The sequence below is a fragment of the Nomascus leucogenys genome, chromosome 22a, assembly GCF_006542625.1.
Source record: "Nomascus leucogenys isolate Asia chromosome 22a, Asia_NLE_v1, whole genome shotgun sequence".
Lineage (NCBI taxonomy): Eukaryota > Metazoa > Chordata > Mammalia > Primates > Hylobatidae > Nomascus > Nomascus leucogenys.
In genome coordinates, this window is record NC_044402.1 from 26,105,994 (window position 1) to 26,119,666 (window position 13,673).

Sequence of the window (13,673 nt, forward strand, 5' to 3'; positions counted from 1 at the left end):
GAAATGCAAGTGAGCTGGCAATAATAGCCTAGTTATAGCCGCCATGAAATAGTCATTAAGTTATATGTAGCATAAATCTCACAGAGTTTTGTAAATTATGGTGGTTCTTAGAGGCCAAATAAAGATAAAGTGTAGTAAGTATGGCTGCCTTTCTTTTTGCTCCTTGGCATAGCTTTTTAAAATGTGTTAGCTCAGGCTCATAGCACCATATGGTTCCTGAAGCATCTGAGAAAGAATTGAAAAGTTCACGACTCTATTCAAGACTCCTCCACCACATTTTAAAGGTGATCATCTCTAACCAATTCTTCCTTAAGCTCCTAAGCAGAGTCTTGCCCTGATCTGGCTTATACTGGGGATAGACCGACTTCCAGCTCAAGCCTAGGACTTTAAGCTGCTCTCATATCCAAGGCATGCTGGAAGAGCAAGTGCCAGACATGCACACTGCTGTGGGAGCTGGGCTTGTCATGCATGATTCCGGCCAGCCATCTCCAACTCCAGAGACCAGCAATGAAATTGTATCCTCTGCTTCTCTCTATGCACCTGCACATTAGCAAAACTCTGATTCAGAGATTCCTAATCAATGTTCCTTTTCCTCCTTTTTGGAGGTCGGTAGTAATCCCCAGTTGATCTTTTTTCTTAACTGCCTTTTCCTCCTGCTATTTAAACTAAATTCTTACTGCTCCAAATTAAATCCATTCTTTCTAGCCTTGTCATTGCTAACTAATGAGAACAATTCCTCTCTTTGCTCTTGGAGACTGCACTTCGGGTACTTATGGATGAGAACCATATCTCTCTTTAGCCTACTTTCTTAACTGCAGACTGCACAGGTGATAAAATGGGTTAATTGTTGCTATAAAAATATTTTCCATCCTTATAACAAAATAATTTTTTCTTCTTAATCATTTTTAATTTCTTAGCCTTTGCTGTGTTCTTATGATCCACAGGGATTGAGGGTGCAGTGCTATTAAGCACATATGTACAAGACCAAAAGCAAAATGTTGACTATGCAATATGCATGAATTACTCAACTCTTGATCACCGTTCTTTTTCCCTTTTGCCCCACCCACTCTGGCACTCTGGTCTCAGTTTTTATCACACATTTATTACATCTCTACAGTGATGTTTGAAGCCTAGGACAGGGGTCACTAAATTATGGCCTGCAGCTTGTTTTTATAGATACATTTTTATTGGAATACAGTCTCATGCATTTCAAAAAAATGTATTGTCTGTGGCTGCTTTCACATTACAAAGGCAGAACTGAGTAGCTCTGAGAGAGACTATCTGACCTGCAAAGTCCAAAATATTTACTATATGTCTCTTTACAGAAGGTTTGCCAAATCCCAGCCTAGGAGATTGTTAACATTCCACTTGGCTTTGCTGCTTGCACCAGGTAAGATCCATACCACGTAAATCTCTTAAATAGACCCCAGAAGTCTGCTAAATGTTCTGCCACAGGCCAAGCCACACAGTTGGGAAGGGAGCCTGCAAAGAATGAATTTCTTTTTCCTCTCTATATACATGGGGAAGAAAGAAGAGTATTTAAGTTTTTTCCCCCAGGAACCCTGTAAGTATGATGGCTCACATCTGAAAACAATTTTTATAAGCATGTGCACCTTTGCCATATTGATCTAGAATGTTCTGCTGCATCTACCTGAATCACCAACTCAGCCCACCAGTAAGACAAGAAAATCTAGGCCAAGGCCCGGTACTCACTATGTGAAGCTGGAGGAAGTCACCAAGTCCTGGAGCACTGTCGATGCGGACCAAGATGCCATCCTTCACAGTGGTGCTGAAGCCCACGGCAAGGCGATCAGAGCGCGTGCTGGGCCTGTCATTGGCTGGCCAGGTGTAGAGGATGAGCCCACCGCTTTTCCCAAAGATGTACGTAGCGCCAGCTGCAAAAGCAAGGAGAGAGGGAGACATCAAGGCACTATATTGCATACAGCCAGCTGTGGCACACTGTTGAGACCCTACACAGAACAGCTGCAGAGAGGAAACGTCCCCCATGGGACAGTATTTGGTTACTGAGAGGAATGGCTCCCAAAGCTTCTGAAGGCAGCTATCACCCCAAATTAAAGATGCAGGCAGAATGAATGCATAACAAAGCAGATGTTGGTAAGAGTCGTTCTTAACATCTTAAGTTCCTGCTGCATAACTGTGGAGGGTAAATAACATCCTAAGTCTGGGAGCCTGGGTACATTGCAATAAACAACTTTCTGGTCTTCCTCAACCGTAGGCTTAATTTTGCATTTTGGCCAGGACAGGCACAAGAGAGAAAACTAGTCCCCTATCTCTTAGCTATCAGCATAATCTGGTCAGTGGAGCCAGGAGCCTTACAAAACTGAAGGTAACAGAGCAGTCCAAAGGCACCAATGTCTCTCCCGCTTGTACCTTCTCCCACTCCCACAGGAAAAAAAGTAGTGGCCCGAGGAAACCAAGTTACGTGACTAAATGTATTTGCCTGTTTCACTATTATGTTGCTATAAACATGGGAACAAAAATGATTTCCAAGAGTTTTTTGTTTTGTTTTGTTTTGTTTCTTTCTGAGATGGAGTCTCGCTCTGTCGCCCAGGCTGGAGTGCAGTGGCGCAACCTCGGCTCACTGCACTCTCTGCCTCCTGGGTTCAAGCAGTTCTCCGGCCTTAGCTTCCCAAGTAGCTGGGACTACAGGCACGTGCCACCACGCCCGGCTAACTTTCTGTATTTTTAGTAGAGACGGAGTTTCACCATGTTAGCCAGAATGGTCTTGATCTCCTGACCTCGTGATCTGACTGCCTTGGCCTTCCAAAGTGCTGAGATTACAGGCGTGAGCCACTGTGCCTGGCCTCTGGGAGTCTTTTAAAAATGAACTTTTTTTTTGTTCCCTAGTGGTGGTATTTATCTGGCATTAAATACATTTTCTTTTCCTTTTTCAAACTCAATCTTAGGAAGAAGATACAAGAAACAGAAAAAACATCACAGGATAATGAGATTTGAACATGACAAGTGGTAGTTGTCAATTATGATTAGTGGGCTTATCAGTATGTTTACCATTTACTTGTGTTTTTACTATTATCCATATGAACTCAGGAGTTACTAAGAATATATTAATTTAGAACTACTTACAAAGCAAATGGGAATAAAAATAAAGAAAATATTTGTATTTCAGAAATTATAAAAAGTATATTTCAAGAAACACATTTTTAATCTCAGTTGGAGAAAATAATTTATATTTGGTGACCAGAAAAGACTATGCCATTTGTTGCCTCTGGTTTTAGGCAAGTGGTGTTACCCATAGAGAATACTTCCAAGGGTTACTCATCTCAAAATTCAGAAGACATCTGGCAAAAGATTTTCTTGTGTATTTCTCAGTGACCATGTTCCAACCCTTAAAACTACTTTAAAGCAGCATTAGACAACCATTCAGATACCTTTTACATTTACTAAAAATCTCAAGCACTGGTCCGCATGTATTCCCAGAGCTAGTTTACAGAGAATATTAGGTAGAATTATGTTGACCAAAGAAGAAGTGTTATTCATCTTGTTGAGAAATAATAGAGTTAACTCTTGTGAGACTAGAATTAGGAATATGTGTTATATGTCATCCTTCCTAAAGCACTAAGACCCATTAAATTCTGAGGCATATAGAATCTAATTTGTCTTCTTTGAAAGGTCACTATTCTAGTTGCTCCAATTTGCTCAATTTGTATATTACCTTACATGTAGCATAACATTATTTTCCTTTTATGAATTTCTCAATCCTTAGGGGATGGTGTCTGGAAAGCCCTGTACACTCATCTGGAGGATTTGGAATTGTGGTATGCAAAGTTTATGATTAATTCTATACGCAAAACAATGTTTACTTCCTACCATCCACAAACACCCTCAAAGCTTCTTAAAATTAGAAATGTGGCTATAATGATTTACCCTTGATATCGCTCCATCTGTGAAGAATTTAAAGAATTCCTCTGTAGATGATTACAAATGTCATCACCACTCTCCTTATTCTTTATTTGGAAAACTGAAGGTTACTCAGTGATTAATGTATAGAATCACCAAAAAATGCAAATCAGCCTGTGACATTTCATGGCGATTTATAAAAATCTTTTACTTTTCTATCCTAAATATATAGTGGATTCTGCTACAGAGATAAATTCATACTCTATCAGGAAATAATTTTTATCACTACAAAAATAACAAGTCAAAAAATTGATAGCAACGTATGCATGGTGCTTTACAGTTTGCAAAATATTTTCAAATTCATTCGCTGAATCTTTGCAACAATTGTATGGGATATTTTATATCTTAACACTGTTTTACAGATTTGGAAACAGAGGCTCAATTATCTGATTTAAATGGTACCACTTTTAAGTCTCCAGCTTGAGCCTTCTACCTCTGAAAGCCTTTTTTCACCACATACCAATGTAATTACACAATAAACCGTATCATTAAACTATACCAATGGGGCAAACAGTTGTCTGTACTTAGTTCTTTTCACATCTTTTTATCAGACTAAAGCAGAATGAAAACAAAGTCACAGCCCCCAAATTTGGCATGTTTTCAAAAGCTTGTCTGGCCATCTCACCATATCAATAACTTTAAGCATTTTACTTGTAGTTTTCATCCACAATCCTAACAGTAATTCTCAGTGCTCCAATACAAAGGAGAAGAATATTTTAATACACAAATATACAATTTCTTATATATGGTTAGAAGGTCACAGTGGCTTTAATCTTTAAATAAACAAAAGCCAAAACTTCACTACGACAATATTTGATACGATAGACTAAAAATTTGATTTAAAATTAGTTGTATTGCTTTTGTTATTCTGAATTTACAATGTCACTATGTTAGATGATTCTAACTTTATAGGTGAAGAAAGCATAGAAGATACAAAGTACCTGGCATATGATTACTTTGCTATGAAGAAAAAAATATGAAAATATCTATATTCTTGATAAAGTATTTGCTGGTAAGAGTGAATAAAGACCCTGAATGCTCCCATACTCCAATGCTATGGGACATTAGAGGAAGTTAATTAACAATTATAATTTTCTACTCTGATATTGTTACTGTTTTTTCTTTTTACATTTCATGCTTTGCCATCTTGCATGGTTTTTAAAGGTAAATACATACTTTGTGTTAATTTTAATATAAAATGCCTAGAGTCCTACAGGAAAGATAGAATTATTTTGTTTTATATATTCAAATAAAAAAGTTAATTGTGTTACTTTAAAATGTGGATTACAAATCAACTTCTTGGGAAAATCCTCGGAACTATAAGAACCTCCTCTTAACGCATCAAAGATTTTCATTTCTGAGCCATGCTATACCACATTAACATGCTTTCTCCCTTAAGCCTCGTACTTCCGATTGCTGGTTTCTCAACATGTTCAGTGTGCTGATGCAAGATCATATTACTTATATTTATATTCAGAATCATGTAAATTTCATCCTTGTTGGCAAAAACTGACCAACTCAACTGAAGAAAAAATTGCTATAGTAGCATTTTGGCCATTTAACACTGCAGGACTTGCAAGTCTGCAAGCAGCTGAGGTTGCTTTGCTGAGTTTTAACCAATACAGTATTCCAGGAATGAAATCTCTACACAGTCACCACTAACAAAGATTAAAAGGATACATCTCATCTTCAAATAGTCAACAAGGATGACTTTTTTTTTTCTTTAACTCACAACCTGCAAATAATGGGTCTGGCTTATTGTTTTCATAATTGGCTAACTACTTAATGTGATGGAGCTGATGGTGATATTGACAGAGCGTTTTGGTATGTGTTCTGTGCGTGTGTGCTTGGGATAGTGATCCAGCAGAAGAAAAGGATCAGTCTTCCATGCAATCATAAAGGAGTCCTGGGTGATAGTTACGGAACAAGCTAATTAAGTGGGTGAACTATAGTTTCTTCAAGAGAATAAAGAATATAATTTCTTCTCATTCACATATTTCTCCAAGGTTCTTAAATTTTGGGTGCATATTATTGCCTATTGTATTAGAATATAATTGTTGATGGTAATTTACTTTTTCTTTATTTAGGATCACTTAGGTAATTATTTTATTGTTGTTGTTGTTTTGACTTAGAAACCCCCTGGCCCTGCCTTTATGGCATTGGTTCTATTTCCAGTCTCATAGCCAAATAGCATATTACTTTTTCTGGGAGACTATTAAGAGAAATAGAATTCTTGTCTTGAGATTCACTTTAGATATACAAATAATATATACATACATATGTGTATGTACATATACATATACATAAGCACATATATATTTGTCTATGTGTGTGTGCATGCATGTGTGTGAAAAACAAAAAAGGTTTAGTTAAAAAATTCAATAGACTACAATTCATTTATTATTTACCCCATCAAATAATTACAGGTAAAATGGCTTAATAAAAGTACTAAAATAAAATAATACATTATTGGTTGTGTGTGTGTGTATATATATATGTGAATATATGTATGTGTGTGTATATATACATATACACACATATAGTTACAGAACAAACTAATTAAGTGAGTGATCTATCGTTTCTTCAAGAGAATGAGGAATATAATTTTTTTCTCATTCATGTATTGTACATATATATATATATAGCAAACTAGCATTCCCTGAAATAATTTTATTGATGTTAAAATGGAACAAGTTTTAGAAGCATCTCCCAGGGGAAATCTGAGAGTTAAATTTATTATTTCATTATATTTTATTTATTTTTTTTTTTTGAGATGGAGTTTTGCTCTTGTCAACCAGGCTGAAGCGCAATGACATGATCTTGGCTCACTGTAAACTCTACCTCCTGGGTTCAAGCGATTCTCCTCTCTCAGCCTCCCCAAGTAGCTGGGATTACAGGCATGCACCACCACACCTGGCTAATTTTGTATTTTTAGTAGAGATGGGGTTTCACCATGTTGGTCAGGCTGGTCTCGAACTCCTGACCTCAGGTGATCCACCCACCTCAGCCTCCCAAAGTGCTGGGATTACAGGCGTGAGCCACCACACCCAGCCTCTGAGAGTTAAATTTAAGGAGAACTGGATAATTTACTTGTGGACAAGTATAACAAGTAGAATAAATTAAGTAATAAAACAAGCATAACAATTATGTGCAAAGTACATGATAGATAAACTAGGATAAGAAACAAGATATCAGTCTCCTGCTCTAGTTCTCTTTGATCATTGCCTCAGGACTTAGTATAAAATCTCATAACAGTAAGGTATGTCGGTCTTCCTATATCATTTCAGGTTTCTTATTTCTTATTTCTTTTTTATTACTCTTTCGCAAGCTTATCCACATTCGTGTTTTTTACTATAAACTGGTAAATACTTTTGGAAAATAAATGGACTATCAATGACATAAAATATATCCTGCCAGTAGATGTAGTTATTGCTATTACATTAAAACTATCTTTTAAATTCATATCAATTACCATGTAGCTAATAAAACCAAAAGGGAAAGGCTCGTGGCTTTGGAACTGACAAATATCTCTTCTAGCAAATAGAGACATAAATTTAACTGAAGGATCTCGTAATATCTGATTGCCCAAAGAATACATTTTCTCAATTTCTTTTACTTAGTTTGTTCTATGGTTTTCCTCTGCCCCTCATCTCCCTGGCTGCTTTAGGAGTGAATAATGTTCACTACTTTCTAACAGCTGGGCCCATTTCCATAGAATTAAATGGTTTTCAAATTGCTTTCTTTTGGAGTGTCTCATCTGGTGCCTCTTCCCTCAACACTCACTGAAATATTAATGGCAAATATTTTGGTTACTATTTTAATAAAAAAGAAAATTGATGCTCAAGGAGATTAAACAACTTGATCTGTTGCTAAGTAGTGGAGCTGAGAATAGAATCAGATCCTCCCTTTCTTAACTCTGCCCTCTTCTCCAAAGCTGTCCCAATGACTAATGGAATAAAGGCTCCCTAAAAACATCCCTAGAGATCAAGAGCTCCACAAGGAGGGGAGAAAGGTGAATAACAGATAGAAAAACTGCAAACAAGGCCTCTGCATTACAGAGGGAGTCACTAGGGAGTACAGGGTAAATGATACACATTTTAAAAACAGCTCTGCTATTTATTTATTGAATAGATGGCTTGTTATGATCTGTTTTGTCTACTTTGAATTTTTTGAAATAAACACCAGAACTGATGACAAAGCAGCCTTAAATAAAGCAACATTGAATGGACTGAACATTAAGAGAGAAAGTTCACCTATTTTTAAGAAGATTCTTTTTCCTTGGCAAAGAAATGAGCAAATTTGCTGCTCAGTAAGCTGAGAAACTGACAACATTGCCTGACAGTTAAGTATATCATGAGAAAAAGCCATTTCTTAGACAATGCTCAGGCAAGGTGAGGTTTCTCTCCCTGTGGAGCAATCTATTTCTCTCTGTTGAAGGACGAATAATTAAAACTAAATCGCATTAAAGCAGAAAACATCATTACTTTCTAGGATCTACAGAGGCAACATTTCAGAGCATGTCCCAATATTCCAGAAACAAGGCTTCAACTCAAAGACTTATAAACAGAACAAACACCAGTTCAGTTTAGCATTAAATCTGTTTGATAACATGGGAACTCAAATTGGTGTGCAGAGTGAGACCCTTATATATTGTACCCGATGCCAAAGTCTCCAAAGGAGCCGATGAGAGAACAATATAAAACAAATAATATTCTACCCATTCACTAAATGTTTTCCATGAATAAAAGAAAGTCTACCATTACTTAATTCTGGTGGTAAATACCATGCAAGAGAGCCATTCTTCATGATGTAATAGGTTATGTACAAACCCTGTTCTTACAAATATGCTTGGTTGGAACTTTTGATGGGAACATTATGAATTTTTCAAGGACCAATGAAGAGGAAACAAATAATTGCGCCATTTGCAAATCTGATGCCAACTATTGAGATGTTCTATTGCTGTGTTACCTTATATATACTTTAATTCCCAGAAAGTTTGACTAAAATACACTCACACATAGTTTCTGGACACACTGATGAGGTTTGACAAACACATCATGACCCTTTGTAAGTAAGTCTTAGGGGTAATGACATTTTCAGAAACACATTACTTTAGAAGCTGTTATATCACAAAAATATAAAAGAAAGTGATTTTTACTCATCGAATTTCAGGATACTTCCACTAAGGAAAAAGAAGATGATTACTGGTAGAATACGCAATGCTGTAGATACTAAAATTGACCTAAAAATAAAGCTTCCACGGACACACTCAAATTCCCTCTTGCTTAAAGGAATTTTCATAAGCTCATTGTTTTTCCTTTGGGACAATTATTTCTTTCACAAACTCTTTGGTACTGTTTGGCAATACTAACTCTAGACTAATGTTAATATCAATATTGATACTAATACCAGCTATGTGTATACATTATTTATTATATATCATAGTATACAGTATAATATTTCAAAACTCTATATTTTTCACTTGAAATATTTTTTTGCTGTATTAGTTTGCTAGAGCTGTGTAAAATGTACCACAGGCTGGGTAACTTTACAACAGAAATGCATTGTCTTGCAATTCTGAAGGCTAGAATTTCAAGATCAAGGTGTCAGCAGTGCTGGTTTTTTCTACAGCTTCTCTATTGGCTTGTAGACAATCATCTTCTCCCTGTAACTTCCCATGGTTTTCTCTTTGTACCAATCTATGCCCTAATTTCCTTTTCTTATAAGAGCATCAGTCTTATTGGATGAGGGCCCACCAAAATAACCTCTGAAACTGAAAAATAAAGCAAGGTCAGAAATAGCCTACTCCCAATGAATTACACCACATTCAGGAAACCCTATCTTCAAATGCAGTCACATTCTGAGATACTGAGGGCTATGACTTTAATATCTAAATTTGTAGAAGGGACATAATTCAGCTCATAACAGTTACTATCTTCGTTTTAAAGATGAGGGAAGCTATAGAATAAAGTAAAACTACTTGCCAAGATCTTTGACCAAATATCGAATGGAATTAGGACTTTAATCCAGGTCTAACTCAACAATCTACATTCTTTTCATTATGTCAAACTGTATCTCTAATATTCTCACCATTTACCTTTACCTGTGTATCTGGGTAGGGATGGGATGATGACGGAAAGAAGGACAATGGCTTTCTAATACGTGGCCAAAATTAAAAACAAAACAAAAACAGCAAACAAGATGAAAACCTAATCCTTTCACAATGCAACCGGCAGTATAGAGGTACTCATTTGATCTTACTTAAATGACAGTGGTTTTACATGAGGTTGTCCTCTTATAAAGTGAATAAAGTAAGGTCAGACAATAGTCCACTCCTGATTAATTATACCACACTCAGAAAACTCTAAATTCTGAAGGGTAAACTTTATAATGAGCTCTATGTCAGAAATTAACTCACAGCCAACTTAATTTAACTTTCATAACCATGCTAGTTTCTTATATAGCAAAACAAAATAAGTTCTAGGAAATTGCACAGTATTCAGGCTTAAAAAAATAAATATTAAGTTTTATTGTCAAACAAAATGGAAATCCAGAACGCTTCTCTACTACGAGCTCCTGGAAGCCAGAGCTGTTTAATTTATTTATCTCTCAACACTGTGAATGCACAGGAAATAAATGCTGTTGAATTAATCAATGAAACCTGGCTCACCTATGCTTACATATCTTACATATCTTCACATTGCCATTCAGGCATGGAGTAGAATGGGAATAAGGGAATAAGAAAATTCAACGTTCATTAATTCATCTTGCCTTTTTGTCATTTCGTCTCAACGTGGAAATATTTTATAAATGCTCATCAATTAGAGCTCACAGCATCTCTCAGGATGATGAAATAGAACACAACTTTCAATTTATAAAAGAAACCTAACCACAAAGACATTTGAATGATTTTTCTTTGGTGAATTTTTGGCAGTCTCAGATAAGAAAATCACACCCATTTTTAGTCAAATTGTTTTATGTTACTCCTCCATTTCTAAATCACATTGCAAATTGTTTTTGTAAAAATAAATAGATAAGTCCATCTCAGATTTAACCTAACAGGGATGTACAATAGAAAAGCAATGTGACATCTTTAAGAATAGCCATGTTATTCTATTTTACAGAGCATTAACTAAAAGCAAAGACCATATATACATTTGTCCATAAGCAAAATATAAATGAATAAAGGAAAAACAAATCATTTTATAATTACTCAGCAGCCTTTTCTGTAGCATTTTATTTTTCAGAAGTGCATTCCTTCTGATGACATGAGACATGATTAGAGGAAAGGAGAAGTTTGGAACATAGACATTTGTCTTCTTTTCCTCCTTTTATTTCACAGCCTTGAAATACCTTCTTTAATAAGAACAATCAAGGAGTAGCTAAGTATTGAATATTCTCTGGAAAAACAATACAGATAAAAAGCAGTTGCTTATTTCCAGTGCTTTGATTTAAATGCCTGATTTATACGATCCTCATACTTACAAGAGGCCAGGGGCTGTAAACAGATGACTTTGGTGTATTTGTGGCTTTAATTCATCCAACATGATTTTTCTGGAAAAGGTGGCTAATATTTTTGAAGGGTGATGATTTGATTCTATGAGACACATACCTCTTAATCATAGAACCCAGGTCAGAACTGGATGAAAAGAACAAATGCCAACTATTAAAGTCCATGCTCCTGTTCTAAAACAATCATTTATCTTCACTGAGCCTCAGTTTCTCCATGATTAAGAAGGCGACAACACTTCTACCTCATCATCTTAAAGAGTTGTAACAGGATCAAAATAACTAACAGGCACTCTATATAGAGTTCTAGAAATAGTTTAGTATTGCCATTTTATGGTGAGCACCTTGAAGTGAAGAATCTGCCTCAAGTTTGTTTGTTTGTTTTTTAACTATAGGAGACTTTCATCATTCTATCGGCGCAGCACATCCTCTGTCTCTATCTTGAAACATTAAGCCTCTTCACAAAGAAATTATTATTTTCCTCCATACTTACCATGTGATTTGAACTGAAATTGTCATGTCCGTAAAAGATTCTGCTCTTATATACAGCAGATAGACTAAGGTGTAATCAATTAACCCAAGCTAGGCCAGAGAACTTCAATGAACTTTTTTTTTTTTTTTTAAACCTGGAACCAGAGAAACACTCCATCAGTGCCTCTCTGATGATAAAACTGTGACATAAGAGACACACGGCTGCTGTGGCCACATTTCTGCTCATGGGGAGAAAGTCATGAGAAAATCAATCCTGACTGAAAGAGTAAAGACAAGCTGTTGAATTTAGAGTTGGCCACGGAGAGAAAAATCTTATCATTTTTAAAATACTTAGTTTTTATAATCTATATTGTGAAGTTGTGCCTTTGTCCCTCTCCTGTCCTCTACTCTGCTTCTCTTCCTCTCCTCTCCTCTCGTCTCCTCTCCTCTCTTCTCTTTTCTTTTCTTTTGACAGAGTCTCGCTTTGTCATCCAGGCTGGAGTGCAGTGGGGTGATCAGGGCTCACAGCAACCTCTGCCTCCAGGTTCAAGAGATTCTCCTGTCTCAGCCTCCAGAGTAGCTGGGATTACAGGCACCCGCCACTATGCTCGGATAATTTTTGTATTTTTAGTACAGACAGAGTTTCACTATGTTGTCCAGGCTGGTCTCAAACTCCTGGGTTCAAGTGATCCGCCCGTCTTGGCCTCACAAAATTCTGGGATTATAAGCATGAGCCACTGTGCCTGGCCATGTTTTTCTTATACACAACTTTTAATAGCTAACTCATGTAGTCTAAGCTAGTTCAAATTTGGGTTCTTTCACAACTAGAAGAGTTTGGATATGAAAGAATTCCTGGTACCTATCACAGTGCCTGGAACACATAGGGGCACAGTAAGTGCTTACATAAATTGGCAAAGAATGACCATGATGATTGGGTGATAAGCAACTCAAGAATTTTACCTAAGAAGCATATTCAGTAATTCATATATATTTCAAATTGGAACATTTGTTAAACTGATAACATTATTGTTGACAAAGAAATCCTTAACGATTTCTATAATTAAGTTTTTGAACAAGCAGTATTCTTTATACATATAATCTTAAAATATATAATAAAAAGACCAAAACCTAATAATTAGAGTATTAATGAAGAGACAGCTTTATACATCAAGTCATATAAACTTCAGATAAAGCTTTACTCAGAAACTCAGAAGAAAATGTCTTAAATAATAACAGGGAAAATAAACATAAATAAACTGAACTTTCACCATAATGCACTATTACAAAAATAAGATAAATAAGATGGTTTTTGATGATTAAAAATAAAAGCTGAAATTTACCCGATAATATTTGAAATAATATAAAAGTTAAAAAAATCCCAAAGTTTGTTCTTTAAAATGTCAAAGAAAATATATAAACCTCTAAAAAAACAGAAGTAAGAAAAACTAAAGGAGAAAAATAGAACATTAGAAATTATATAACCATCATAATGGAAAAGAATACAAATATAAAATCATACTTTGTACAACTTTAAAGCAATATATTTGAAAGTCAGAAGGAATGGATCATTTCTAGGAAAAAGTATAACTTGTCAAAGATTTCTAAGAAAAAGTAGAAAAACTCAATAGGCTAATGACCATAGACACCATTGGAAAGGAGATTCAAGTTTTAATAATTAAAAAATACAGATGTAGGTGATTTTACAGGTAATTTTCATCTACCTTTCAACATAACTTTTAAGATAAGAGATAATT

At 35.7% G+C, this 13,673-nt stretch overlaps 1 protein-coding gene across 35 annotated transcripts in view; it reads right to left on the minus strand.

Moving 5' to 3' along the window:
- The window catches only part of NRXN3 (neurexin 3), a 1,697,203-nt gene that overhangs the window by 390,572 nt on the left and 1,292,958 nt on the right, over nucleotides 1-13,673 (minus strand). For all 35 annotated transcript variants that reach the window (XM_030804215.1, XM_030804199.1, XM_030804204.1 and 32 more), the window contains one exon: nucleotides 1,714-1,895. In XM_030804215.1, coding sequence (XP_030660075.1) covers nucleotides 1,714-1,895 — 182 coding nt within the window. The remainder of the gene's footprint in view (nucleotides 1-1,713; nucleotides 1,896-13,673) is intronic.